Source organism: Diabrotica virgifera, chromosome 7 (assembly GCF_917563875.1).
Source record: "Diabrotica virgifera virgifera chromosome 7, PGI_DIABVI_V3a".
Lineage (NCBI taxonomy): Eukaryota > Metazoa > Arthropoda > Insecta > Coleoptera > Chrysomelidae > Diabrotica > Diabrotica virgifera.
This window is the reverse complement of record NC_065449.1, coordinates 48331980-48358490: the sequence shown is the minus strand read 5'-3', so window position 1 is coordinate 48358490 and position 26511 is coordinate 48331980. Positions and strand designations below refer to the sequence as shown.

At 33.8% G+C, this 26511-nt stretch overlaps 1 protein-coding gene across 1 annotated transcript in view; it reads right to left on the bottom strand.

Annotated features, from left to right (window-relative positions):
* Window positions 1-24124, bottom strand: part of LOC114327841 (alpha-tocopherol transfer protein) — a 60820-nt gene extending 36696 nt beyond the window's left edge. The window contains exon 1 of the mRNA XM_028276547.2: window positions 23817-24124. Coding sequence (XP_028132348.1) covers window positions 23817-23901 — 85 coding nt within the window. The 5' untranslated portion in view covers window positions 23902-24124. The remainder of the gene's footprint in view (window positions 1-23816) is intronic.
* Window positions 24125-26511: the final 2387 nt, after the last annotated feature.

The window sequence follows — 26511 nt, the reverse complement described above, 5'->3', positions numbered from 1 at the left end:
GGCATAAATGCAAATAATGATCATACCACATTAGAAACGAAACAGCTATTAGTAGAGGCAAACTCAGATAACAAAAAATATAAATTGTGCTGGATCCCCGGTCATTCAGGAATAGAGGGAAACGAATATGCTGATAAGTTGGCAAATATTGGGAGAGTACTTAATGTCCCACAAAGTATGAAAATAAACTACACAGATGTTTGGCCAATATTGAAAAGTAAAATAAGGAGGGAACATGACATATGCTGGAAATCACAGACACAGACTAAAGGGAGATGGTATTCTGGAATTCAACCCTCATTTCCAGATAAACCCTGGTTTAAAAAATTTCCCTATATAGACCGAAGACACCTGACTAATATAATAAGGATGAGGACAGGGCACTGTTGCACAGGATCACATCTATATCGACTAAAAATAAAAGATCATCCATTCTGTGAATGTGGAAGAGAGGAGAATATAGACCATATTCTTTTGCAATGTCCCATAAGAAAAGGTACACAGTTCGATCTTAGAGATGAACTAAAAAAACTAGGGGTCCCAGTTAGTTTTAATATACAAGATATTCTTTGCAATCTAACTTTTGATCAACTAAAATTAATTGTTACTCATTTAAATATTAACAAGGTCAATTTGTGAAATACAAACTCAATTGTCCCATATTTCTTTATCCTATCCTTTCCTGGGTTCTAGTCTAACCGAGGTAACATTTCGGGTTGTGAAAGCTCTGCCGTTACCCCGGAGCGAGAAGAGTTTTATCCCTATGTTGTTCTATTTGTCTAAACTAACATCTCTCATCACAGGGTATATTTCTATACGTATAAATTTGTTAGATATTATGAACGTCTAAAGCAATGATTTTAATATTTAAGAATAAAGAAACAGGAAATAAAATACTAAAATCCGTTAGCCGAAACATAACCTATCATATTAAGTAATTGTCAAAAAAAAGCGTAGAATCTTCTTGTTTGTCTTTAGAGTGCTGCAGTATTGCTAAGAGCAAGACAACTGCAACACGAAAGAAATGTGCTGGCAGATGCACTTGTATGCAAGCCAAAAAAAAAAGAAGTGGAAGTGGAAGTCGCCCACGCGAAAAGTGGTCCAAATTTTTTTTAACGATTTTTTTAATCAAATTGCAAAGATCAATGTTTTCGGCCCGGACAATTTTTTTTAGATATTTCGGACCATTCGGGACAAAAAAGGTCTGTTGTAATTTTTCTCTAAAGTTGATCGTGTTCGAGTTATAAGCAATTTAAAATTTGAAAGACGCGAAAATGGCCATTTTTAAGACTCGGTTAAAACTCGGATATAACTCGGTTAAAATTATTATTATGAAAGTCAGAAAGTGAAGAAAGTGTGAGAAATTTGTATCATTAATTTATTACTAAGCTGTTATTTTTAATTATTAATAATGAGCGGTAACATCGTATTGACACAGCTGTAAATGTGTGCGAGTGAGATGCGCCATTGGATTGCCTGAATGGCATCTCTTTCGCACTCATTATGAACGGCCGCCTAATACGTGCATGGCGCTCATTATTATTACTTAAAAATAACAGCTTAGTAATCAAATAATAACAAAAATTACTTCAGAATCTTGTAAGGGGGGCTTTAATCTTTGATCTAGTCACCTTCTGACTTTCATATTAATAACTTTTAACCGAGTTATTAAGCCTTGAAAATCGCCGTTTTTCGTTTTTTTCAATTTTAAAATGCTTTTACCTCGAAAACGATCAACTTTAGAGAAAAATTACAACAGACCTTTTTTATCCATAATGGTCCAAAAAACATAAAAAAATTTGTCCGGGCCGAAAATATTGATTTTTTGCAATTTGATAAAAAAATTGTTAAAAAAAATTTGGAACACTTTTCGCGTGGGCGACTTCTTGAATCTTATTCTGGAATGTCTGACGAATGTAATTATGCACAAAAATCTCATGGGAATATTTTCTCCAAAGAACCCTCCGCTTTCACCTTGTCTATACAGATATCACAACATTCTAACTTAAATTCTGCACAGTGACAGACATCATGTTCACACACATTTTTTCCTTGCGCGAACAAAAATATTTCTGGAGCAGTTCCATTGTCGTATATCCATCGTAGTAGTCATAAGAGATAACTTCATCATAAACTATCATTTATTAATTTGAAAAGTTAAATTTGAAAAGTCATATAAATTGATTTGTCGCATTTTTGTATAAAATTTGATTTTTGAACATTTTTTACCAATTCTAGATGAAAATAAATTTCATATTAGGATTCAGCGACCTCGAAAACATAAGAAGTGATTAAAATTTGCCATTTACCTATCATGGCTGCTTTTTCGATTTCTAAGCCTTAAATTAGGAGTGCGACGCTGATAAATAAACTTGAAATATGGTGATACTGTGTAATTTTTCTCCACCGAATTGCATGAATATTTTTGGATTTAGGTTCCCCTTACCCTCCCCTTACTTTTGCACTTGTGCTGTTGGTAGTTTCTACTTGGGGGGAGAAAGCCTCCCCTTCAACATACGTTCAAAATATGTCCGAAACTGGATAAACTGACTAGTTCTAAGCAATTTTGTTCTATAGACTTTTTTCATAAAACATTCAACTCTTCATCATACGTAACGATAATGTTCTTAAAACTGTAAACAACTATACCGGGTGATGAATTGGAAAACGGGCCATAGGAAACTCAATGTAAAATTCTAAACTGTTGAATTCCTGCTTCCCTAATTATTTTACATCAAAAGTCATAAGAAACTATTTGCAGGAGATTGAAATCTACATTGAAAACATTTGTTAAAATTGTTCTACAAACAATAATTATTCAAAATTTTGTAAAAAACCTAATAAATTTTAAACAGTATCACGCCAAAGTTCGGCCACACACAATGCAATAATGTGTATAAGGTTGCATTTGGTGACAATGAAGTTATTATATTAACAATTTGAATTGTCACTTTTTTATTTATTTTAATAAACTTGATTAGATACCCTCAGTTAAGGAGAAAGTATTAATAATAAAGATGTTTTCTTCAGTCAATAGTGTGCGTACTGTCAGTTAAATAGTAACACCTAATGGGGCAAATACATTATATTTTTCAAAATTTTGGAATATACTTTAATCGTAGAGCAATTGTAACTTTTGTTTATAATACAGATTACAATCCTCTACAAATAGCTTCTCATGACTTTTGATGTAAAATAATTAGGGAAGCAGGAATTTAACATTTTAGAATTTTACATTCAGTTTCATATGGCCCTATGGTCCTATGGTTTTACGATTCACCACCCTGTATAGTTCTTATTATTCTTCTTATTTTTTTTATTTACTTAATAATATGTTTTTACTTATTCGATCGAAAATATTGTGCTGGTTACCAACTTTTGACTTTTGTGCACGTGAAACTAGAGTGAATGTAAATAATGTAGGATTAACATCCCACGTCATAGAACACAAATATGTTTATTATAAATCACAGGCAGTCGATGAGAGTACGAACAGGTTATTACCTCCGAATTCTATCCTACTGCATGGATTTTAATTAAATTTTAGGAATAGCCTGAAAATATCTCCCTTTTCAAAGTCTACCCTATGCTGACGTGTGCTTTTGTCTTGGGGGCGGTTCCCACCCCTTCTCGGGGGTGGAAAATTTTTTGGTTAAACAACTACGGAAGTTGCTAGAGAACCTAATTCTAAGCAAAAACTGTTCCATATTTTCTTTTTTTGAAAACTCGATACTCTTGAGATATTCGTTGTTGAAAATTGGCCATTTTCATTGAAACATAACACCTTTTCAAACGGTTTTTTTGCGAATACCTTAAAAACAATGCATCTAACTAAAAAAATTATATAAAACATTTTTGTAGCTCATAAAAAACAAAGAGATCCGTTCCTTCTTCAATCTTCTAGTTATAACACAAAAGAGATATGGTAGTAAAAAGAGTTTGTTTTATTGGTGAATACTCAAATCAGTGTATCAAACTTGAAATAACAGAGAAACGGTCGATTTTAGGTGTATAATGCTACTAGTACCTTTTATTGTGTTTGAAAATTCCTTTCAAATAAGCAATTTTTAATGTCGATTACATTCAAACTAAGCGAGATATGCTGCAAAAAATTGATGACTAACGAATTTTAAGAAAAAAATTTAGAAGCATATTTACCCCCTCATCCACAAGAATTTAAATGCATCGCTTTCCTTCTACAATACATTTTAATATAGTGTTATTTTTATGTTTAAAAAGTTGAGCGGGTTTAAAATGAATGGTTTTTGAAAAAAATAAGATCAAATTATAGAGCGCATATTTAAATTCTCTTAAAAATCTTTTTTTCTCCATGTAACTTGAAACTGATAAGAGATACTGTTATAAAGATATAATTAAAATGTTTACCTAGAAGAAACCTACATTTTTGTATGGCATCTTTTTTTTTGGCATCTCTTATCATTTTCTAGTTACATGGAGAAATAGGAAGATTTTTAGGAAAATTTAAAAATGCGCTCAATAATTTGATCGTATTTTTTGCAAAAACCATTCATTTAAAACCCGCTCAACTTTTTGAACATAAAAAGAACACTATAGTAAAATGTATTGTAGAAGGAAAACGATGCATTTAAATTCTTGTAGATGATGGGGTAAATATAGGCTCTTCTCATTTGTTTCCTAAAATTCGTTAGTCATCAAATTTTTTACAGTTTATCTCGCATAGTTTGAATGTAATCGACATTTAATATTGCTTATTTTAAAGGTCTTTTCAAGCACAAATAAAGTTATTGATTGCATTATACACCTAAAATCGACCGTTTCTCTGTTATTTCAAGTTAAATACACTGATTTGAGCATGCACCAAGAAAACAAGTTTTTTCACTTACCATATCTCTTTTTGTGTTATAACTAGAAGATTCATAAAGGACAAAATCTCTTTGCTATTTTATAAGCTACAAAAATGTTTTATATGGTTTTTTTAGTTAGATGCACAGTTTTTAAGGTATTCGCAAATAACCGCTTAAAAAGTTGTTATGTTTCAATGAAAATGGCCAATTTTCAACCAGGAATAACTCAAAAAGTATTGAGTTTTCTAAAAAAAAATTATAGAACAGTTTTTGCTTGGTATGAGGTTCTCTAGGAACTTCCGTAGTTATTTAGGCAAAAAATTTTCCACCCCCCAGAAGGGGTGGGAACCGCCCCCAAGACAAAAGCACATATCGGCATAGGGCGACTTTGTTTCTTGGGCTATTCCCTACTTACTGTGAAAATATCACGTAAATCGATATAGTAGGATGGAATTCGGAGCCACATACCCTCATTGACTGCCGAAAATTATAATATAACATATTTTTAAGTAATTTAAAAGTGCAAATAAAAATAAAAATATTTTTACTAATACAAAAATGGGTATATTTGTAACATGTTCCATAATTTTCAAATTACAAGGCTTAATAATATCATTTTGATCTGTAAAAAAGACGCATAATAACGTCGAAGACCACTGGAAGTTGAACAAAAATGCAAGAAACAACCAAAAAGTATAAGACTAATAATAAACGCAAACAATAATGGATGATTATTATCATTCCAATATGAAAATTTACTGAAATATTACACTGAAATTATTTCATTAAACGTATCTTCAGAAAAATTCAGAAAAACAAAAAAAATAAAATCCGTATTATTAAAATGCTGAGAACGAATAATTATGGGACCAGGTGCCTATTAGTATAGTATAGTTGATCCAAAAGATGGCGTAACCCAGACATCCAAAGTGAAAGTTATCCTTCAACACCAAATTGTTCTATATGGTCCACACAATGTCCAGAAAAAAGTCACACCATTTTGAGCATCGGGTTTGGGGAGGAGAGGGGGGAGAAATCGGTAAATTCGTAATTTTTTAAGTTTTTCGCCAATATTTCTAAAACCATGCGGTTTAGCATGAACAACCCTCTATACAAAATTATTCTACATTAAATCGGAAATAAAAAAGGCCCTATGCATAATCTTTCTAAAATGAATGGTTCCAAAGTTACGGAGGTAGTATGGTATAACTGGTCCAAAAAACGGCCTAACCCAAACATCCAAAGTAAAAGTTTTCCTCCAACACCAAAATGTTTTTTATGGTCCACATATTGTTTAGTAAAAAATTAGACCATTTTGAGCGTCCGGTTTGGGAGGGAGATGGGAGAGAAGACGGTAAATTAGTAGTTTTTTTTACGTTTTTCGTCAATATTTCTAAAACTATGCTTTAGCGTAAGGAATATTCTATAGAAGAATATTCTACATAAAATTCAAAACAAAAAAGGTTCTATACATAATTGTTATAAAATCAATGGTTCCAGAGTTACGGAGGGTGAAAAGTCGAGGTTTTCGATACTTTTTATATTTTTTGGGCAATATTTATGATATAACTATACCAAAAACCCAGACATCCAAAATGAAAGTTATACTCCAACACCAAATTTTTCTATATGGTCCACATAATGTTCAGAAAAAAGTCACACCATTTTGAGCGTCGGGTTTGGGGGGAGAGGGGGGGAGAAATCGGTAAATATAAAAAGTATCGAAAACCTCCACTTTTCACCCTCCGTAACTCTGGAACCGTTGATTTTATAACAATTATGTATAGAACCTTTGTTGTTTCAAATTTTATGTAGAACATTTTTCTATAGTACATTCCTTACGCTGGAGCATAGTTTTAGAAATATTGACGAAAAACTTAAAAAAACTACTAATTTACCGATTTTTCCCCCATCTCCCCCCCAAACCGGACGCTCAAAATGGTGTAACTTTTTACTGAACAATATGTGGACCATATAGAACAATTTGGTGTTGAAGGAAAACTTTTACTTTGGATGTCTGGGTTAGGCCTTTTTTTGGGCCAATTATACTATACTACCTCCGTAACTTTGGAACCGTTCATTTTAGAAGGGTTATGCATAGGGCCTTTTTTATTTGAAATTTAATGTAGAACAATTTTGTGTAGAAGATTGTTCATGCTAAACCGCTTAGTTTTAGAAATATTGACGAAAAACGTAAAAAACTACGAATTTGCAGATTTCTCCCCCCTCTCCCCCCCAAACCCGACGCTCAAAATGGTGTGACTTTTTTCTGAACATTATGTGGACCATATAGAACAATTTGGTGTTGGAGGATAACTTTCACTTTGGATGTCTGGGTTTGGGTCTAACTATACCGTACTCTATGGTTTTTTTTTAACCAATAGAAGTGATTAAAATTTACCGCGCTGTGTTGTTTGTTTGTAATAATTGGTCCAACCACAGGCAAGTTTACTCCACTGCTATAAAATTTTGACACTAATGACATTTATAAAATTTTGACACTAGTGACATTTCATAGGGTAATTAAGCTATATCGGCGATTTTTGTGTTTTCTGTGCTATTCCTTTAATTTTTAGATTTTAAGTTTGCTTTTATAACTCTTTAGCGACGTATTAATTTAATATAATATTTATGGGTTACCGTTGAGGGCCGACTAGATCAACCAAAAAAGAAGATGTATTTGGTTATTATTGTAGTGACTTTCTTCGGTGTGAATTTGTCTTTTTAGTTTACTCCTCCTGGTTAAAAATAAACTATAGAAGACCATCGCTCACATGCTTTTAGTGTTCAGCGACCCCAAATATCATCAAGTAACAAGTTTTGCCTGATTTTGTATCGAATTTCCACAAAACTTCAGGAGACCAGGCCCATCCTTCGCTTAAGGTGGTACCTTAGTGACCATGGCGTCATGTTATTCGTCTTGAATGTCCCAAAATCCCCCGAGTAGTAATATTGAACTCATTTCGTAAATATTTCCGGTTTTAAACGTAACATTTTTCATCACTTCGAAATACATTTTGGAAAATGCATATTCCTTGTTCAATAATGCGGTTTTATCACTTTAGTGTTAGAGTCTGTACTAATTTTCCACCGAATTTTCAAAGAACTCGAGAGTACAATGCCCTTTCTAGGCATTTAGAGACCATCACCGTCATGATATTCGTGATCAGCGACCCCAAAAATCTCCCAAGTAAAGATTTTGCATTGTTTTTGTATCAAATTTTTAATCACCTCCAAATGCATTTTGGAAAATTCATTTTCCTTGTTCAATAATGCAATTTAATTACTTTGCAGTTCTATTTCAAGACATATTTGCTGCTCTACAGTTTTTCTTTTGCATAACGAATTTTGCTTCTGATTTCTTTATTGATTTTGTCTTCAATGTTTTTAATTTTCTGTTTTGAGCTATTCCAGGTCAAATCAACACACTTTGAATTAATTTTTTTCCTGACATATTTAGGGCCGGTTGTTCGAACGCTAATCAACATTGATCACTATCAAATATTTAATTACTCTCAAAACTGTCAATGTCAACTTTGGTTGGGTTGCTGAATACATAGTTAATTGTAATTATGAGATTAGTTAGTCAATTAACATAACAATTATTAACATAATTGATTAACTAATTTCATAATTGTCATCAATAATTATATTTTCGGCAACCCAACCAAAGTTGACATTGACAGTTGTGACAGTAATTAAGTATTTGATAGTGATCAATGTTGATTAGCGTTCGAACAACCGGCCCTAAGATTTTGTTAAAATTAAGGGCCGGTTGTTCGAACGCTAATCAACAATGATCAGTATCAAATATTTAATTACTGTCACAACTATCAATGTCAACTTTGGTTGGGTTGCTGAAAACGTAATTGATTATAATTATGAGATTAGTTAATCAAATAACATAACAATTATTAACATGATTGATTAACTAATTTCATAATTGTAATCAATAATTATGTTTTCAGCAACCCAATCAAAGTTGACATTGACAGTTGTGACAGTAATTAAATATTTGATAATGATCATTTTTGATTAGCTTTCGAACAACTGGCCCTTGAGTATTCATAGTGGATGATTGGGTGAAGAAAAATACAAAATTTTTAATTTTTATCTCAAGCTGTTTACGAAATATCCAAAACACCTTACTTATACATAATATGACATAGAGTAGATAAAAGTTCTTTTGTGATTTTTCTCTAAAGTTAATGGTTTTCTAGTAAACAATTTAAAACTGAAAAAAGAACGAAAGATGACGATTTCCAAGGCTCAAAAACATAAGTATAAAATCATAAAATCATCATTATTGAAATTACGAAGTACCTAAATTCAAGTTCAAACGTTAATCTATCAGTTCTTGATAAGCCTTTTGGACTTATTTAATTCTGAAACAGTTTTTTTAGTTGTTAATGCCCGTCTCTCCATAAGAAACCTTCCTCATTAACAATTAAAAAAATATGTTTTAGAATAAAAAATGGCTAAAATTCTTATCGGGACCTGATAGAAAAACGTTTGAACTTGAATTTATGTACTCGATGATTACAAAAAACATATTTTTTACTTGTGTTTGTGAGCCTTGAAAATTGTCATCTTTCGTTCTTTTTTCAGTTTTAAATTATTTATAACTCGAAAACGATCAACTTTAGAGAAAAATTACAAAAGAAAAATTTCGTTTAGAATGATCCAAAAAATCTGAAATAATATCTGCCCGGGTCGAAAATTTTTTTTAAATTCACAAAAATTGTCATTTTTTAATTATTAATTAAGTATAGTTAGAACAAGATTAGATCGGGCAACCCTTGTTTTTTTGTAATTGATAACATTCTAAATTACATATTCAATAATTTTTATCCATTAAACAGATCGGTGCAAATCGACCTTATATCGGATGCTCTACTATAAGGCTCTTACGAATTGAATGCAACAAGTTTCATTGGGGCGCATTAACTATAAAACTTAGTAGGTTTATTGCTTTATTTTCTCGCATATTGTAAGAATAGCAAACTATTTTCGTCTTTATGTGTAACATTTTAAATCAGTTTTTTGTTACGAAAATAGGGTGTGATTTGTGTTAGTCGATCACCGCAATTTTAGTATAAAATAACGATGTTTCACTCAAACGATAAAATAAATGTGCAAAAGTTTTTTAATTTGTTTTTTTTTTCTGTCGGCGTACAACAATCTATACCTTCGGGCTCCCTAGCCACCACAAATGTACTTGTGTGAATACGTAAATCATATCCCGCATATTTTCATTCGTAAAATGATTGTGACGAAGTATTTCTCCTCTTAATCGAAAAAAGCAATGATTACTTTAAAAAAACTCCACAATACACTAGACTCTCGTAAAAATAATTCACTTATAAAAATGGCTATCTGACAGCTCAAAGCACACTTTCCACAAATAATATTTGAAATCTGCTGACATTCATGATATTTCAAATTCAACAACTGTTAAATTGCATTTTTATAAAAACGGTTAGTTAATCTAGAAATATTTTTAACTAATTAATGCAATGTTTTAAAACATGTCAGAATAATATTTGTGTTTTTTATTAATTTAAACATGGCTTTCTAAATTTATCAGTACGATAATTTACTGAAATTTCACATCACGTATGACAACCGTAACTTTAGAATGTACGTAGGTACGAAATTATTTAAAATAAAATTGAAGACACTCATAGGAGTGCCGACAGAAGTGAAAACTTGTTAGTAACTACGAGCTCTGTGCTTAATCTCCATCCAAAAAGAAGTGCTATATTGCCCTATGCCATTTATGTATGCATGCACATAATTTATATACGTAAAAAATATATTTCAGCGAAGTGATGACGGTCGCAAATTCAATACTTTTTTCTCATCCAAGAAGTGCACAACGTCCCTCAAGAAGTTTTCACTTCAAACATGTATTTCATCGAAGCGATGATGGTCGCGATGACGTTCGCTAATTTAATACTTTTTCCCATCCAAAGAGTTAACAACGTCCCTAGAGAAATTTTCAGTTCAAAAATTTTTTTCTTCGAAGCGATGAAGGTCGCTAATTTTTCCCCATCCAAAAAGTGCACAACGTCCATCAAACAGTTTTCACTTCAAATATTTATTTCGTCGAAGCGATGATGGTCGCGATGACCGTCGCTAATTTAATACATTTCCCATCCGAAAAGTGCACAACGGCCCTAAAGAAATTTTTACTTCAAAAGTTTATTTTGTAGAAGCGATGACGATCGCTAATTTAATACTTTTCCCCATCCAAAAAGTGTACAACGTCCCTAGAGAAGTTTTCACATAAAAAAATTATTTCTTCAAAGCGATGACGGTCGCAATGACGGTCGCTAATTCAATACTTTAGGCCCCTAAAGAAATTTTCATTTCAAAAACGAATTTCATCGAAACGATGACGGTCGCGATGATGGTCGCTAATTTAATATATTTCCCCATCAAAAAAGTGCCCAACGTCCCTCAAGAAGTTTTCACTTCAAAAATTGATTTCTTCGAAGCGATGACGGTCGCCAAATTAATACATTTTCCCATTCAAAAAGTGCACAAAGTCCCTAAAGAAATTTTAACTTCAAAAAATTTTTGGAGTTTTTGTGAAGGGCAAGTATAGGCCGGTGAAGGTATACATTTTGAAAAAGACTAAGTTTTCACTCTAATGGCATATAACATATCCCACCAGAATGAAAACAATGGGAACCTTCTCTGGTTACACCTCCGAGGCTTCTACAATTTGCAAGCCATACGGATGCTGAGACTAAGGAAGATGAGGGAATTCTACAATTTACAATTCACGTCACATCTGCTCAGCGCGGTAAAGTTCCAACGAGACTGGTTCCCTTCATACTCCACACAGAGTAAATGTAAATCAAAAATGAATAACCATTTTCAATTTCGTTACAAAACGAAAATACAGCCGAACCATATTCCAGCCCAATCAGAGAGTGCTGCAAGCACCTCTACCGGTTTCGAAACTTATTAGTCTCTCATCAGGAGGCACATATGCTGCTCTCCCTGATCCAACCAAAACAAACCCCAGCGTGCAGTCCCGAATTGCAACGAACGAAATGGCATAGATGCCCTAGCGGCAACTGCTAGCAAAAGACTAAGTTTTCACTCTAATGGCATATAACATATCCCACCAGAATGAAAACAATGGGAACCTTCTCTGGTTACACCTCCGAGGCTTCTACAATTTGCAAGCCATACGGATGCTGAGACTAAGAAAGATGAGGGAATTCTACAATTTACAATTCACGTCACATCTGCTCAGCGCGGTAAAGTTCCAACGAGACTGGTTCCCTTCATACTCCACACAGAGTAAATGTAAATCAAAAATGAATAACCATTTTCAATTTCGTTGCAAAACGAAAATACAGCCGAACCATATTCCAGCCCAATCAGAGAGTGCTGCAAGCACCTCTACCGGTTTCGAAACTTATTAGTCTCTCATCAGGAGGCACATATGCTGCTCTCCCTGATCCAACCAAAACAAACCCCAGCGTGCAGTCCCGAATTGCAACGAACGAAATGGCATAGATGCCCTAGCGGCAACTGCTAGCAAAAGACTAAGTTTTCACTCTAATGGCATATAACATATCCCACCAGAATGAAAACAATGGGAACCTTCTCTGGTTACACCTCCGAGGCTTCTACAATTTGCAAGCCATACGGATGCTGAGACTAAGGAAGATGAGGGAATTCTACAATTTACAATTCACGTCACATCTGCTCAGCGCGGTAAAGTTCCAACGAGACTGGTTCCCTTCATACTCCACACAGAGTAAATGTAAATCAAAAATGAATAACCATTTTCAATTTCGTTGCAAAACGAAAATACAGCCGAACCATATTCCAGCCCAATCAGAGAGTGCTGCAAGCACCTCTACCGGTTTCGAAACTTATTAGTCTCTCATCAGGAGGCACATATGCTGCTCTCCCTGATCCAACCAAAACAAACCCCAGCGTGCAGTCCCGAATTGCAACGAACGAAATGGCATAGATGCCCTAGCGGCAACTGCTAGCAAAAGACTAAGTTTTCACTCTAATGGCATATAACATATCCCACCAGAATGAAAACAATGGGAACCTTCTCTGGTTACACCTCCGAGGCTTCTACAATTTGCAAGCCATACGGATGCTGAGACTAAGGAAGATGAGGGAATTCTACAATTTACAATTCACGTCACATCTGCTCAGCGCGGTAAAGTTCCAACGAGACTGGTTCCCTTCATACTCCACACAGAGTAAATGCAAATCAAAAATGAATAACCATTTTCAATTTCGTTGCAAAACGAAAATACAGCCGAACCATATTCGGGACTGCACGCTGGGGTTTGTTTTGGTTGGATCAGGGAGAGCAGCATATGTGCCTCCTGATGAGAGACTAATAAGTTTCGAAACCGGTAGAGGTGCTTGCAGCACTCTCTGATTGGGCTGGAATATGGTTCGGCTGTATTTTCGTTTTGCAACGAAATTGAAAATGGTTATTCATTTTTGATTTACATTTACTCTGTGTGGAGTATGAAGGGAACCAGTCTCGTTGGAACTTTACCGCGCTGAGCAGATGTGACGTGAATTGTAAATTGTAGAATTCCCTCATCTTCCTTAGTCTCAGCATCCGTATGGCTTGCAAATTGTAGAAGCCTCGGAGGTGTAACCAGAGAAGGTTCCCATTGTTTTCATTCTGGTGGGATATGTTATATGCCATTAGATTGAAAACTTAGTCTTTTGCTAGCAGTTGCCGCTAGGGCATCTATGCCATTTCGTTCGTTGCAATTCGGGACTGCACGCTGGGGTTTGTTTTGGTTGGATCAGGGAGAGCAGCATATGTGCCTCCTGATGAGAGACTAATAAGTTTCGAAACCGGTAGAGGTGCTTGCAGCACTCTCTGATTGGGCTGGAATATGGTTCGGCTGTATTTTCGTTTTGCAACGAAATTGAAAATGGTTATTCATTTTTGATTTACATTTACTCTGTGTGGAGTATGAAGGGAACCAGTCTCGTTGGAACTTTACCGCGCTGAGCAGATGTGACGTGAATTGTAAATTGTAGAATTCCCTCATCTTCCTTAGTCTCAGCATCCGTATGGCTTGCAAATTGTAGAAGCTTCGGAGGTGTAACCAGAGAAGGTTCCCATTGTTTTCATTCTGGTGGGATATGTTATATGCCATTAGAGTGAAAACTTAGTCTTTTGCTAGCAGTTGCCGCTAGGGCATCTATGCCATTTCGTTCGTTGCAATTCGGGACTGCACGCTGGGGTTTGTTTTGGTTGGATCAGGGAGAGCAGCATATGTGCCTCCTGATGAGAGACTAATAAGTTTCGAAACCGGTAGAGGTGCTTGCAGCACTCTCTGATTGGGCTGGAATATGGTTCGGCTGTATTTTCGTTTTGCAACGAAATTGAAAATGGTTATTCATTTTTGATTTACATTTACTCTGTGTGGAGTATGAAGGGAACCAGTCTCGTTGGAACTTTACCGCGCTGAGCAGATGTGACGTGAATTGTAAATTGTAGAATTCCCTCATCTTCCTTAGTCTCAGCATCCGTATGGCTTGCAAATTGTAGAAGCCTCGGAGGTGTAACCAGAGAAGGTTCCCATTGTTTTCATTCTGGTGGGATATGTTATATGCCATTAGAGTGAAAACTTAGTCTTTTGCTAGCAGTTGCCGCTAGGGCATCTATGCCATTTCGTTCGTTGCAATTCGGGACTGCACGCTGGGGTTTGTTTTGGTTGGATCAGGGAGAGCAGCATATGTGCCTGCTGATGAGAGACTAATAAGTTTCGAAACCGGTAGAGGTGCTTGCAGCACTCTCTGATTGGGCTGGAATATGGTTCGGCTGTATTTTCGTTTTGCAACGAAATTGAAAATGGTTATTCATTTTTGGTATACATTTTGGTTCCGACGAGAAAGTCGGTGATTATATAAATAGAACTTAGCTTCTGCCAACAAATCCTATACTCCCGTGCCCGAACGCTTTTTCGGCGTAACCACTGGGTGCGTGGCGCACAATGTGCGTTCATTATATAGCAGAATATAGAGGTAGAAATGCAAGTTTCTGTCGCCTAATAACTAGAATCATATTGGCGAAGGGCACAAACCCTGGAAAAATGTCTGGTCATCTAGGTTGGGGATGAGCAAAGAGGAGGTAACCCTTAACTGCAAAAAGTACAAAACGATCGACGACGACGTAGGCGAAGAAACATGGACTACGCACTCGGTATATGGAACGTCCTAAAAAATAAATCAGAAGCATACTACCCAACAAGCTCCAAAATATAAAATACATAATATAACCAGCAGTAATACACGAAACTTAATGGTTCGGACACGCAGTAAAATACTAAGTGACACAAAGATACATACTATGTAATGGAGAATACAATATTATACAGTGCGTCCATAAAGTAACGTATAAATTCATTATTTCGTAAACCGGCGATTGTAAGGAAAAATCTCGAAACAGGTCTATTTTTATTTATAAATTACAATTTTTTGGCATATATATCATACTAGTGACGTCATCCATCTGGGATTGATGACGTAATTTAAAAGAAAATTTTATTAATAAAATTAATTGAGACAAAAAGAAGAGTGCATGTAACCTATGTAATTTCAAATTCTTTTTACTGTTGTCAGAAAACAGGGGAAAATATGTTTATTTGACAAATAAAGATTGCCTTTCGCTTAAATCCAATGTTAGAGCTGCCACCCACCACCTGCCTCTTGGAAAATTGAACATTACGTTTATGCGAAAATCAATGTTTATTTTTTAAATAAACTTTTTTATGTTTTTTGACAGCAGTAAAATGTACTTAGAATTAAACAAATTAGATACGTTCATCTTTTTGTGCCAATTAATTTAATTTAAAAAAACATTTTTTGGTCACCCTGTATAAATAATTATGTTAGTGTTTATATTAGTAAATATAGAATTAAATACCCTTTCAAATGAGCTATCACACGACCCCTATTAAAAAAATCATCGATTACGTCATCACGTCCAGATAGATGACGTCACTAGTATGATATATATGCCAAAACACCGTAATTTAAAAATAAAAATCGATCTGTTTGGGGATTTTTCCTTAGTCGCTGGTTTACGAAATAATGAATTTATGCGTTACTTTATGGACGCACTGTATAGCAGAAAAGACAACAAAAACATAGAGTTCGGGATAGCTTTCATAGTAGTTGATAGTAAGAGGAAAACCCCATATTAGATTTTAAAGAAATAAATGAAAAATTATAGGTATGTTCCTACAAACTGTCAAACTAGTCAGAAAACGTCAGCAAACAGTTGGTCAGAGAGAGAACATTAATAAAGTCATCAGTCCTATCCACTCTACTCGCTCTGGTCGACTATTCGCTGATAGTTTCTGACTGATTTGGCCGCTTGTTGGAACAAAACATATATAAACTAAGAATAAAGACAAAATTAGTTAAACTCTCATCCATTATCATACGCTGTCCAATAGATGAACCTAGCATAGAAATAAACAAACAGTTTTACGAACAACTAGAAGAAGTAAACGATAGCTTATCGATAAATGATATCAAGATTGTACTAAGAGATCTCAATTCACAATTAGGCAAAGAAGAACTTTTCTTAGGAACTATATATTGGTAAATTATCACTCCACTCAAACACCAATGAAAACTAGAATTACTAATCAACTTTGGCAGTAAAAACAACATGATCAATGATCATAGACTTGACTTTTTTCCCACACCGTGATATACACAAAGCGACATGCATTATGCCTAGTTGAACAAATGCGAACCAAGTTGATTATATTTATCTTGATCAACAAAATGGAGGCAATATAAGCGTATCAGAGTTGAATAGCCGAAGAAGGCATGGTGCGGATCTGTCCACCTCGTAGTCCATATTTATAAAATATAGTAGATACAGAATTCAAAGATAAATAAGGGATACACAAGATTAAACAACAGAACAAATAGACATACAAGCATTTAGACAAAGAAGTGTCAAACACAACTGTGAAACAAGAAAATATCAAACAGAAATAACATAAACATTTACAACTACAGGCAGTCATTGAAGGACATTGGAAAGAAATTAAAACAACAATCGTTGACCCAGCAAGGAAGATCATAGACACAAAAAAGAAAAAGTCAAAAAGAGAAGGCCATAGAGAAAACAAATTAAGGATACAAAAAAGATATGAACAGAAAAACCGGAGAAAGAAGAGCAATCTACGAAGATGCAAGACAAAAGACCGCTAAAATGTGTCTCTAACAGAGAAAAGAAAATACGTGAACGTGAATATACAGAAAATTCAAGAGAATATTCAAAATAACGATATAAGCCAAGCAGCACACCAAAGCGACATGAAACGAAAAACATGAAACATGAAACGAAAAACATATTTCATGAAAAGAAAACACTGCTAAACAAATCTCAAAGTCCGCCTACCAATGAAATGAGTGTGATTCATGCTCATGACACATTTTTATTTTCGGAAAGTTTCATAAATGGCCGGACATATATTTGTTTAGCAGTGGTTTATTTCCATGAAACGTAATTTACGTTTCATGTTTCTTTGATGTGCCTAAGGAAAGCCTATAAATATCTACGTGATGTGTTCAATATGCAAAAAAAAATAAAGTCAATGATAAACAAGAACAGATTCAATATCTCACATAACGGCATCAAAGATAGCAATGGAAATATAATCTCGGATTCATCAACAATCTTATCAACATGGAAATCTTACATAGAAAAATTATGCTAAACTGATGATTAGCAACACCATGTAGGAAGAGAAACAGGAGCTTATATCCTTAAATGAAAGATAGAAGAAGCCATTGCAGCACTAAAAAACAATAAGGCAGCAGGTAGCAACCAAGTACACTACCAAATACTAAAGATAAATCAGACAAACCGTTCTTTGTTTTTTTAGTTGTAATTTTTAACAACATAAGATATTCTACAAAGCAGAAATTGACGACAAGGATATTCAAATTGTGGCAAACAGCAAGAGCGAACATAGGCAATGAACCTACTGAAAGTGTGGAGATCAAAAGAGGTGCCCAACAGGGTGTCGAGTATCTCCTCTTATGGGCGTATACTAGTTCGCTCCGGCGCGCGGCGGTCAGATTTTAATACCCCACAGATAAAGGGCATAGTAGGTAAATTCGCTCCGGCCATATATTTCTTGGAAAAGATAGTTGAATAATGGCTTTACTGGGTACACAATGAATAATAATGAATAGCCAGGGTCAGCTTAAATAGATAATGTTGCCTTCATAAAGCAGGTACTTCGATACATTTTATAAATAAAATTTTTAATAAATATTTCTCAGACTTTGTATTTACCTAATACAACACTACTATCATTGTTTAAAAAGAATGAGTCTTTTTAAACAATGCATATAACACTACTTCTTACTTAAAAATATAGTAAAATTGTAACGATAATATTATCAATAAAGTATTATGATGTTAGAGCTCATATTCCCTTGTTCAATATTTGATTGGGTTTTTCCGTATCAGAAGTTGCAATTGATATATTTCTTTGAAAAGATTGGTAGATAATTAGAAGTCTACCTGAAATTTTATGATAAGAAATAGGGGTGGTGCGAATCTTAACATTATTACTTTAGTTCCAGTTTGAATGTCGTTAAACCTAGTTCATGATGGAGAAATCTGAAGTAAGTGAAATGTTAAGTGAAAAGGGCAAGTCAATGTTAGTTATTGACAATTGCAAATATAACTTCCATAAAATTCTTGCTAATAATATCAAACGTTGGCAGTGTGTAGAAAGAAGTTGAAAAGCATTTGTTAAAACTTTAAATATTTGTAACAGTGTAGTCGAATGTAGTCATAACCATACCCATGAAAGTTTATCAAAAACAGTGTTAAAGCGGCAAAAATTAAGTAATGGTGTTAAGCGGAAGGCAATGGACGATATGTGTGAAAAAACATTGAAGTTGATACATAGCGAAATTAAACAATTTGGCACTAAAAGTCTTACGGTAGAAGATGTACATTTGATTAGAAAAATATTTATAATGGCAGAAATCAAGTTATTCCCAAAATTCCGAAGTGCGCGCAGAGGAAGTACATGACTCGTTAAACTCCGTGGAAGTGACAACAAACCAAAAAGGACAATTTTTATTGAAAAATGATCCGGTAAAAAAATTTGTTGCTTTTTCTGGTGTATCTAACTTAACATTTTTAAGTAAATTAGAAACAATTTATGTTGATGGAACTTTTAAATATTGCACAAAATTTTTTACTCAACTATTTACAGTTCACGGACTCGAAAATGGACACGATGTACCGTTGGCATTCTTTTTGTTTTCAAATAACTTGGCAAATTCATATGTGACTGCCTTAAACTGTTTAAAGACGGAGTGTCAAAAATTGAACTTAAATTTTAGTCCCAAGGTTATGTATGCCGATTTCGAAAAAGCGATCCATGCAGCTATAAGTGAAGTGTTTCCATCTGCGAAAATAAAAGGATGTAGGTTTCATCTCGGACAATTATGGTGGAGAAAAATTCAAAAAGTTGGTCTGGCTACTGAGTATTCAAAGGACAATGAAGTCGGGCAATACCTTAGATATATGTTTGGTCTACCTTTCCTAGATCCATTAGAAGCAGGTGAGTGTTTTGCTTTAGACTTAAGTGAAATATTACCAGCACAACACCAAGCCGTACAACAATTTGCTGACTACTTGGTGGACAACTATATTTCTGAAGAGGCAGACTTCCCTCCTGAGATGTGGGCGGAAAACAGTTCATCACTTGAGCGTACAGCCAATGTCTGTGAAAGTTTTCATTCTAAATTTAATTCGTTATTTTACAATCCGTAGCCTAATATATTTCAATTTTTAGAAGTTTTAAAAGATATTTCAAATTGACACTTATATAAAAATACGAAGTTCTGTGAAACCAAAAAAAGTGTACCGAAAACTACTTCAAGAGCGTTAAAAATTTGTTGATCGCAAAATAGCGAAATTAAAGCAAAATAAAATTAGTAGATTTGATTTTGTCAAATGTATTTCATTTAGATTTCTAGCGAAATAAATGTCTCGTTTTAATGTATATTTGTTTAATTTTGTAATGGTAGAGGATATTCCATATTAAGTTAGTTTTTACACTTGTATTGCTTTCTTATTATACCCATATTTTAGAATAAGCACAAACATTATTTCAGTAATTTTTAAAAACAATTTAAAATTTCTAATATAATTTCTAAATCAATCACTAATATTTTTCAATATAACAGTAATGAGCACGCTTATAACCGGCAAAATAACGCAAAAAATGGAAAACATATTAAGTTGTGAGATAAATAGAAATGAAACTAGTGGAGATGGGAAATTTAGCGATAAAACCTATAAATTTTAGAACACAATTAAAACTTCTCCTGTTTCAGTGTTCCCATACATCAAAGTTTGTCCGACTAGACACCGTTAAGTTATTAACCGATTTTCAGCTTGCTATTAATCAACTTTTTTTGGTACGCGGGATCTAGGTCTGTATCGGAATACCTATACAAAATACCTACCTACTGAGAAATACGATTCTTGATATGACTACCGGTACTCAAATATAAAAGTAACAAAAGTAATCATAGTAATGAAATCATTTTTATCCCTTAAACAGATCGGTAAAGGTCGTTGTTATATCGGAATACCTATATAAAATACCTACCTACTGAGAAATACGATTCTCGATATGATTACCGGTAATCAAATACAAAAGGAATCACAGTAATCAAATCATTTTTATCCCTTAAACAGATCGGTAAAGGTCGCTGTTATATCGGAATACCCATACAAAATAGCTACCTACTCAGAAATACGATTCTACATATGATTACCGGTACTCAAATACAAAAGTAACAAAAGTAATCATAGTAATCAAAGTAACGAATACAGTAAATGATTACTTTATACAAAGTACGTACCTACTGAGAAATACGATTCTCGATATGATTACCGGTACTCAATAACAAAAGTAATCATAGTAATCAAAGTAACGAATACTGTAAATGATTACTTTAAAAAAAGTAACGATTTGTAACGAATACTCGAAAGTAACTATAACCAACATCACTATAGTAATCCTTACAAGAATTTCTTTATATTAGCATAAGTAATGATTTTAACGACTTGAACCGGTTTAAAATGCATATTAAAAAAAAAGATATGATTTTAAAAAATCAGAATTTTTAAAATTATCGTAATTTTCATATTCTTTTGATAATAACTCCAAAATTACTCAATATACGTAAAAAATGGTATATAACCAAATTTAAGTTTTTTCTGTGCCAAACATTTTATCGGTTTCACAATTTCCGTTCGGTAAAAAATAACTGAGATATAAACGTTTAATCCTTCTAGGGTTGAAAGGAGACGGCGTATTAAGAAGAATATCATCTTCTACATTTTCCACCATATTTTAGATCGACTTCTTCTCTGACGACGATTATTGTAATTCTTCTTCTACGGCACTACAGCCCAAATTGAGCCTTGGCCTCCTTTATTTTTTGCCTCCACCCTTGCTTGTCTGTGGCTGCTCTTCTCCATACACGTACTCCTAAAAGGGCTTGTGCGATTATTGTAATTGACGGTAGCATTTTCGGTATCTTCACTGCCATTCTGTTGTGTCTAGTCATATAGTTGTTAGGTTCTTCTTACTACTAGCATGTTGGGTTTTCTTACTCCTAGTATGTTGGGGTCCTTATAAACTTTCTCAGATCTTTATCTGTCCTTTAGATCTAACCGTCTTTCTTCAGTTTTCCTCTAAATATTTTTCTTAGTATTCTTCGTTCTCATAGCTGCACCATTTCTTGTTGTTTTGTAATTAATGTCCATGTCGCTATAATGCAAGCTACTATCGGCCTAGCAAATGTTCTTTATATATTCTTAATTTGGCACCTCTTAATCCGTTTTTTGCACACACTTTTCCGTTTTCATTAGTCTATTTTCAATTTCTGTTTTATATTTGGTTTTCGTGCTATAATTATTGTTCCTAGTTATTGGAGATTGTGTTACTGGACCAATTACATCATTAACCCTAGAAGGACCAAGAAGTTAAAAAGTATCCACAACATTGCATTACATCCGATTTTCTAAATACCTTTGTTCCTAAAAATCTCAAATATTTAGTGGTTGTCGGCGTACTACTGCCCTATTAGGTGGCCTTATTATTAGCTTTCCTATAATTTAATTCATTTCCTCATACTTTTATAAAAACTTGACAATGGACTATAAATAATCCCCTTGAATGTGATAATTCAATCTTCAACACCATCCCAACACCTTCCCAAAATGAAAAGGAACGATATCATTATTTATGTGTCAAATTAGCAAACTCTAAAATAAAAAAGGCCAATAAGTGGGCAAAAACAACCATAGTTGGTTCAAAATGCAAGTATGTATTCGGTAAGCACAGCAAAAAGTCAAAAATGTTTTTGTATCCTACGATGATGCCAATTCCACTGAAGCCGAAGACTCTTGGTAAATTATAAATTCGTATCTTTTACCTGTTCCATTAACGTCTAGGAATAATATAACGTTTTTGATTAATTTATGTGTGGACATTTATTGACGCTCCTTGGTCCTCACTGTTTCTACTAAATGGTTGGTCCGACGAGAAATAAAGCTTAAATTTTGCTGCGAGAACCATGTAACCAAGGCAATTTAACCTGTTATCTTAAAAAAAGTAAGGCCTTTAAAATATTAAATTCAACGTAATTTAATAGCCATTGGAATTTTCTTTCAAATGGTTTTTAGATGAATCTGATAGCGTATAAACTGACGGACTTTAGGAAAACAACAATCTCATATTTTGGACAAATTTTTAAAAGTAAAATTTTTAAACATTTTTGAGCATAAATTTTAATGCTATCAGCTTGTTCGGGGGCTCATTTGATAGATATTTCTAAGTACTTTGACAAATGTATACTAAGTTTATGTTATAAAATGCATCATTTCCCGGTATTTAAGCTTGAATACTTAGATTTGGGTAATATCCGAAAAAAAAATATAATATTAAATTACCTATAACTCACTTTTAATTAAGATTAGAAGGTTTTTCTAATAGGGAGTTTATTTCATTTGTTGTTAGTTTCAATTATGGTAATAACTTTCTTAAAAAAGCTTATAGTTTTTAAGTTATTTATGCAAAATCTGTAAAAAACATGCATTTTTCTGACGAAAAATTAAATTCTTTGATCTATAATAACTCTAATAGTTTTGATTTATTTTAGTAACTTTATATAACAAATTTTGATTAGAATTTGTCCCTCTAACGAATTATTGAGTTATTTTTAATAAATAGTTTTTTTACCCACGAGAAGGGGTGGCATCCACCCCCAGAGTAAAAGCGCAAGTTGGCATTATGTCACCTTTGTTCCATGATATATCTTCTAACCACTCACCAATTTTGATGCAACTCGATGGAGGTTCAACGAAATCGAAGGTAATAGTTCATATCCACCTTCAGTGACTGTACTAGATTTATTTTTCAATTTTTGATCACAAATACGGATAGAAATATTAAAATAGAACGCCATTTTAAAAGTTTTTTATATGACTATGTTTTTACAGAGGCCCATACTAGTCACAACAAACAGGATTACTGACAGATGTTATTATCAAATACTTTTTTTGCTTATATCCCTGAACTAATCGGCTGAATACACAAATACACATTATATCTTCAAATAGTGTTATTATGATAATATTATAATGTCGTCACTACAGCTACTGATTGTTAAAAACAATAGGACTAGGTTTAATTGTATCTTGAGGTTTCCTCTTTATCATACTCGAGTTAGATATATTTTCATTCAAAACACTCAGAGTATTTAAAATAAATTCATAGTAAAAATAATGAAAACGAGAATTTCTCAATGCAAATACTGTGGAATATAATATATACCACTAATTTCAGCTATAAAAAATCAATAAAAAAATGTATTCAACACCAATAATAAACACTGACTTACCTTCTATTCTTTTTCTTAAACTTTTTATAGCGTGTTGTTGATCTTCTGTAAGAGGAGGAATCTCCTTTTTCGAATTACTAGGCATTATTTTCTTTGACGATATTATCTTTGCACTACACACTACTTTTTAACTAACTATAATAATATTATGGAATATTGGAATACTGTGGAATATTAAATTAACATCCACGTACTCTGTTCTGCTCTGGGATTGTACAAAATGATTTAAAAACAACGTAAATTGCCTTTGGGATGTCTCCGTCACGTTTAAGCAGATAACACTGATCCGGAGGTCAACAAATAATGTTAACTTTACATACATTAATTTATTGTTGCAACATAAGATAAAATGCGAATTTATGTTAAATATAAACAACAAGATTACCATAAATATTTACCTTTATAAATTAAATTAATAGTAACGTAGAAAAAGATCAATGTCTCGTTAGAACTAAAACGAAAATTTTCCATGTTATTTGAAGGCTGTTAGAAGGTTTTATCGGTCATTGCCTTTGTTAGTTTGGTACTTATTTGGACATTGCTATACTTGATGTACAAACAAAAGATATACCTGCAAACTGCAGACTAAAATCTCAGTTATTGTTTAAGTTTTTAAAAAACACGACGAGATTTTTTTATTGAAAATAAAAAAGGATCAACTAATTGAAATTTAAAAATATACCAAGTGACATAGAAATTCTTTGCCCCTTGATGATTGCACTTTTTTGCTGCGATTTTGGCCACCACCCCACTGATGCCTATGTTTTACCGCCATAATATAAATGCAACGTACCATGCCTGGTCTTAAACCCCACAATTTTGCATAAGTGAAGTTAGCCATTAACATCTAGCTACCATTAACGTAAATACGGATGTCTTCGATATTCGTTCTATCAGCTGATTCTAACAAGTATGTCTTGAATCTAATATTATCCCAAGACTTTACTTCTTCTTCTTCTTCCTTCTTGTATGTAGGCTTTAAAGCCTGTTTCTTCTTCAATATTAGCCTCCTAAATTGTTTAAGTTATCGCACCATTTTTTCTTGGTCTGCCAATACTTCTTCGTCCATTTGGTGACTTATCTCGTGCTATTCGTACTATCCTATCCTCTGCCATTCTACTAATGTGTTTGTTCCACTCATGTTTCCGTTTTGTCACCCATCCATTTATGTCTTTTACATTGCATGATCTTCTTATGCTTTCGCTTCTCTCCCTATCCAACAGACTTTTCCGTGATATTCGTCGGAGTATTTTCATCTCTGTTGTTTCTAGTAGTCGTCTCGTTTTAGATGTGTCATGTCTTGTCTCCGCCGTGTATGTCAATATAGGTCTAATTGCTGCTTTATAGATTCTTGCTTTTGTGTCTTGTCTTAGGTGTTTGTTCATCCAGATTGTGTTATTAAGAGATCCAGCTGCTTTACTTGTTTTTAAGCTTGACTTTACTTCACTCACCAGATTTAAATGTGTACCATTTAGACTTGGAGAACTCAGTGCTTCTAAATCCTCCTTTATATAAATTTCATGATATTTTACTTTAGGGGACTGATGTTAAGTCCGATATTTAAAGTCCATTCTGTAACTACGCTTAGTTACAGAGCCTGTTGCATTCGGTCTCAGACTGTGGCTGTAAATTGTCCGTGAGCTAAGATGACTAGGTAATCCATATAGCCCAGGACATGATGCTTAGCGTTATTGAGTTTAGCTATCAGATCATCCATGGCCAGATTCTATAAGAGAGGAGATAAAGAGCAGAAGAGCGACGAACGCTCTTCTGCTCGGGATCATATTATGAAATGATCGTATGAACAACGCAAATTGCCTTTGGTGTGTATTCATAACGTTTAAGCAAAAGAAAAAAAGAATGGTATAGCCATATAAACAGAATGGGAGAAGGAAGACTGGCAAAGATAGCACAAGACAGATCACATAACGGCCTAAGGAGTATAGGAAGGCCAAGGAAGAGATGGAGTGACAACCTGGATATCTGATGAGGAGGCATCCGAAGATGAGAAAGAGGCGCGAGCCTATTAAGGAAGCAGGAAGCAAAAGAAGAAGAAGACGTTTAAGCAGATAACACTGATCCGGAGGTCAACAAATGTTAAATTTACGAGTACATATATTTATTGTTGCAACATAAGATAAAATGCGAATTTATGTTAAATATAAACAACCAGATTACCATACATAATTACTGTACATATATCCATACGTGGGTGCTCCGTACTCAGTATAGCAGCTCCACATAATATAATAGTGGATCACTTCGATCCAACCGGTTTGCGGTTTATATAGGGTGTCCCAAAAGTAGCGGAACGGTCGAATATTTCGCAAACTAAACATCGGATCGAAAAACTGAAAAATACGTTTTCAATCATTTTCAAAAATCTATCCAATGACACTAAACACCAATCCCCACTACACCCCCTGGAGGTGGGGTGGGGGGTAACTTTAAAATCTCAAATGGAAACTCCCAGTTTTTCTTGCACATTTGGATTCTTTACGTAAAAGTAGGCAACTTTTATTCAAGACAATTTTTCGAACTGTTGATAGATGGCGCTATAATTGGGAAAAACCATTTATCCTGGTACCATAGGTAAATTATAGAAACGATCTATTATCTCACGAAATACACTTCCAAATGAGAAACCAAAAAACAGATTTTTAATATTTTTCGAAAACCTATCGAATAACAACAA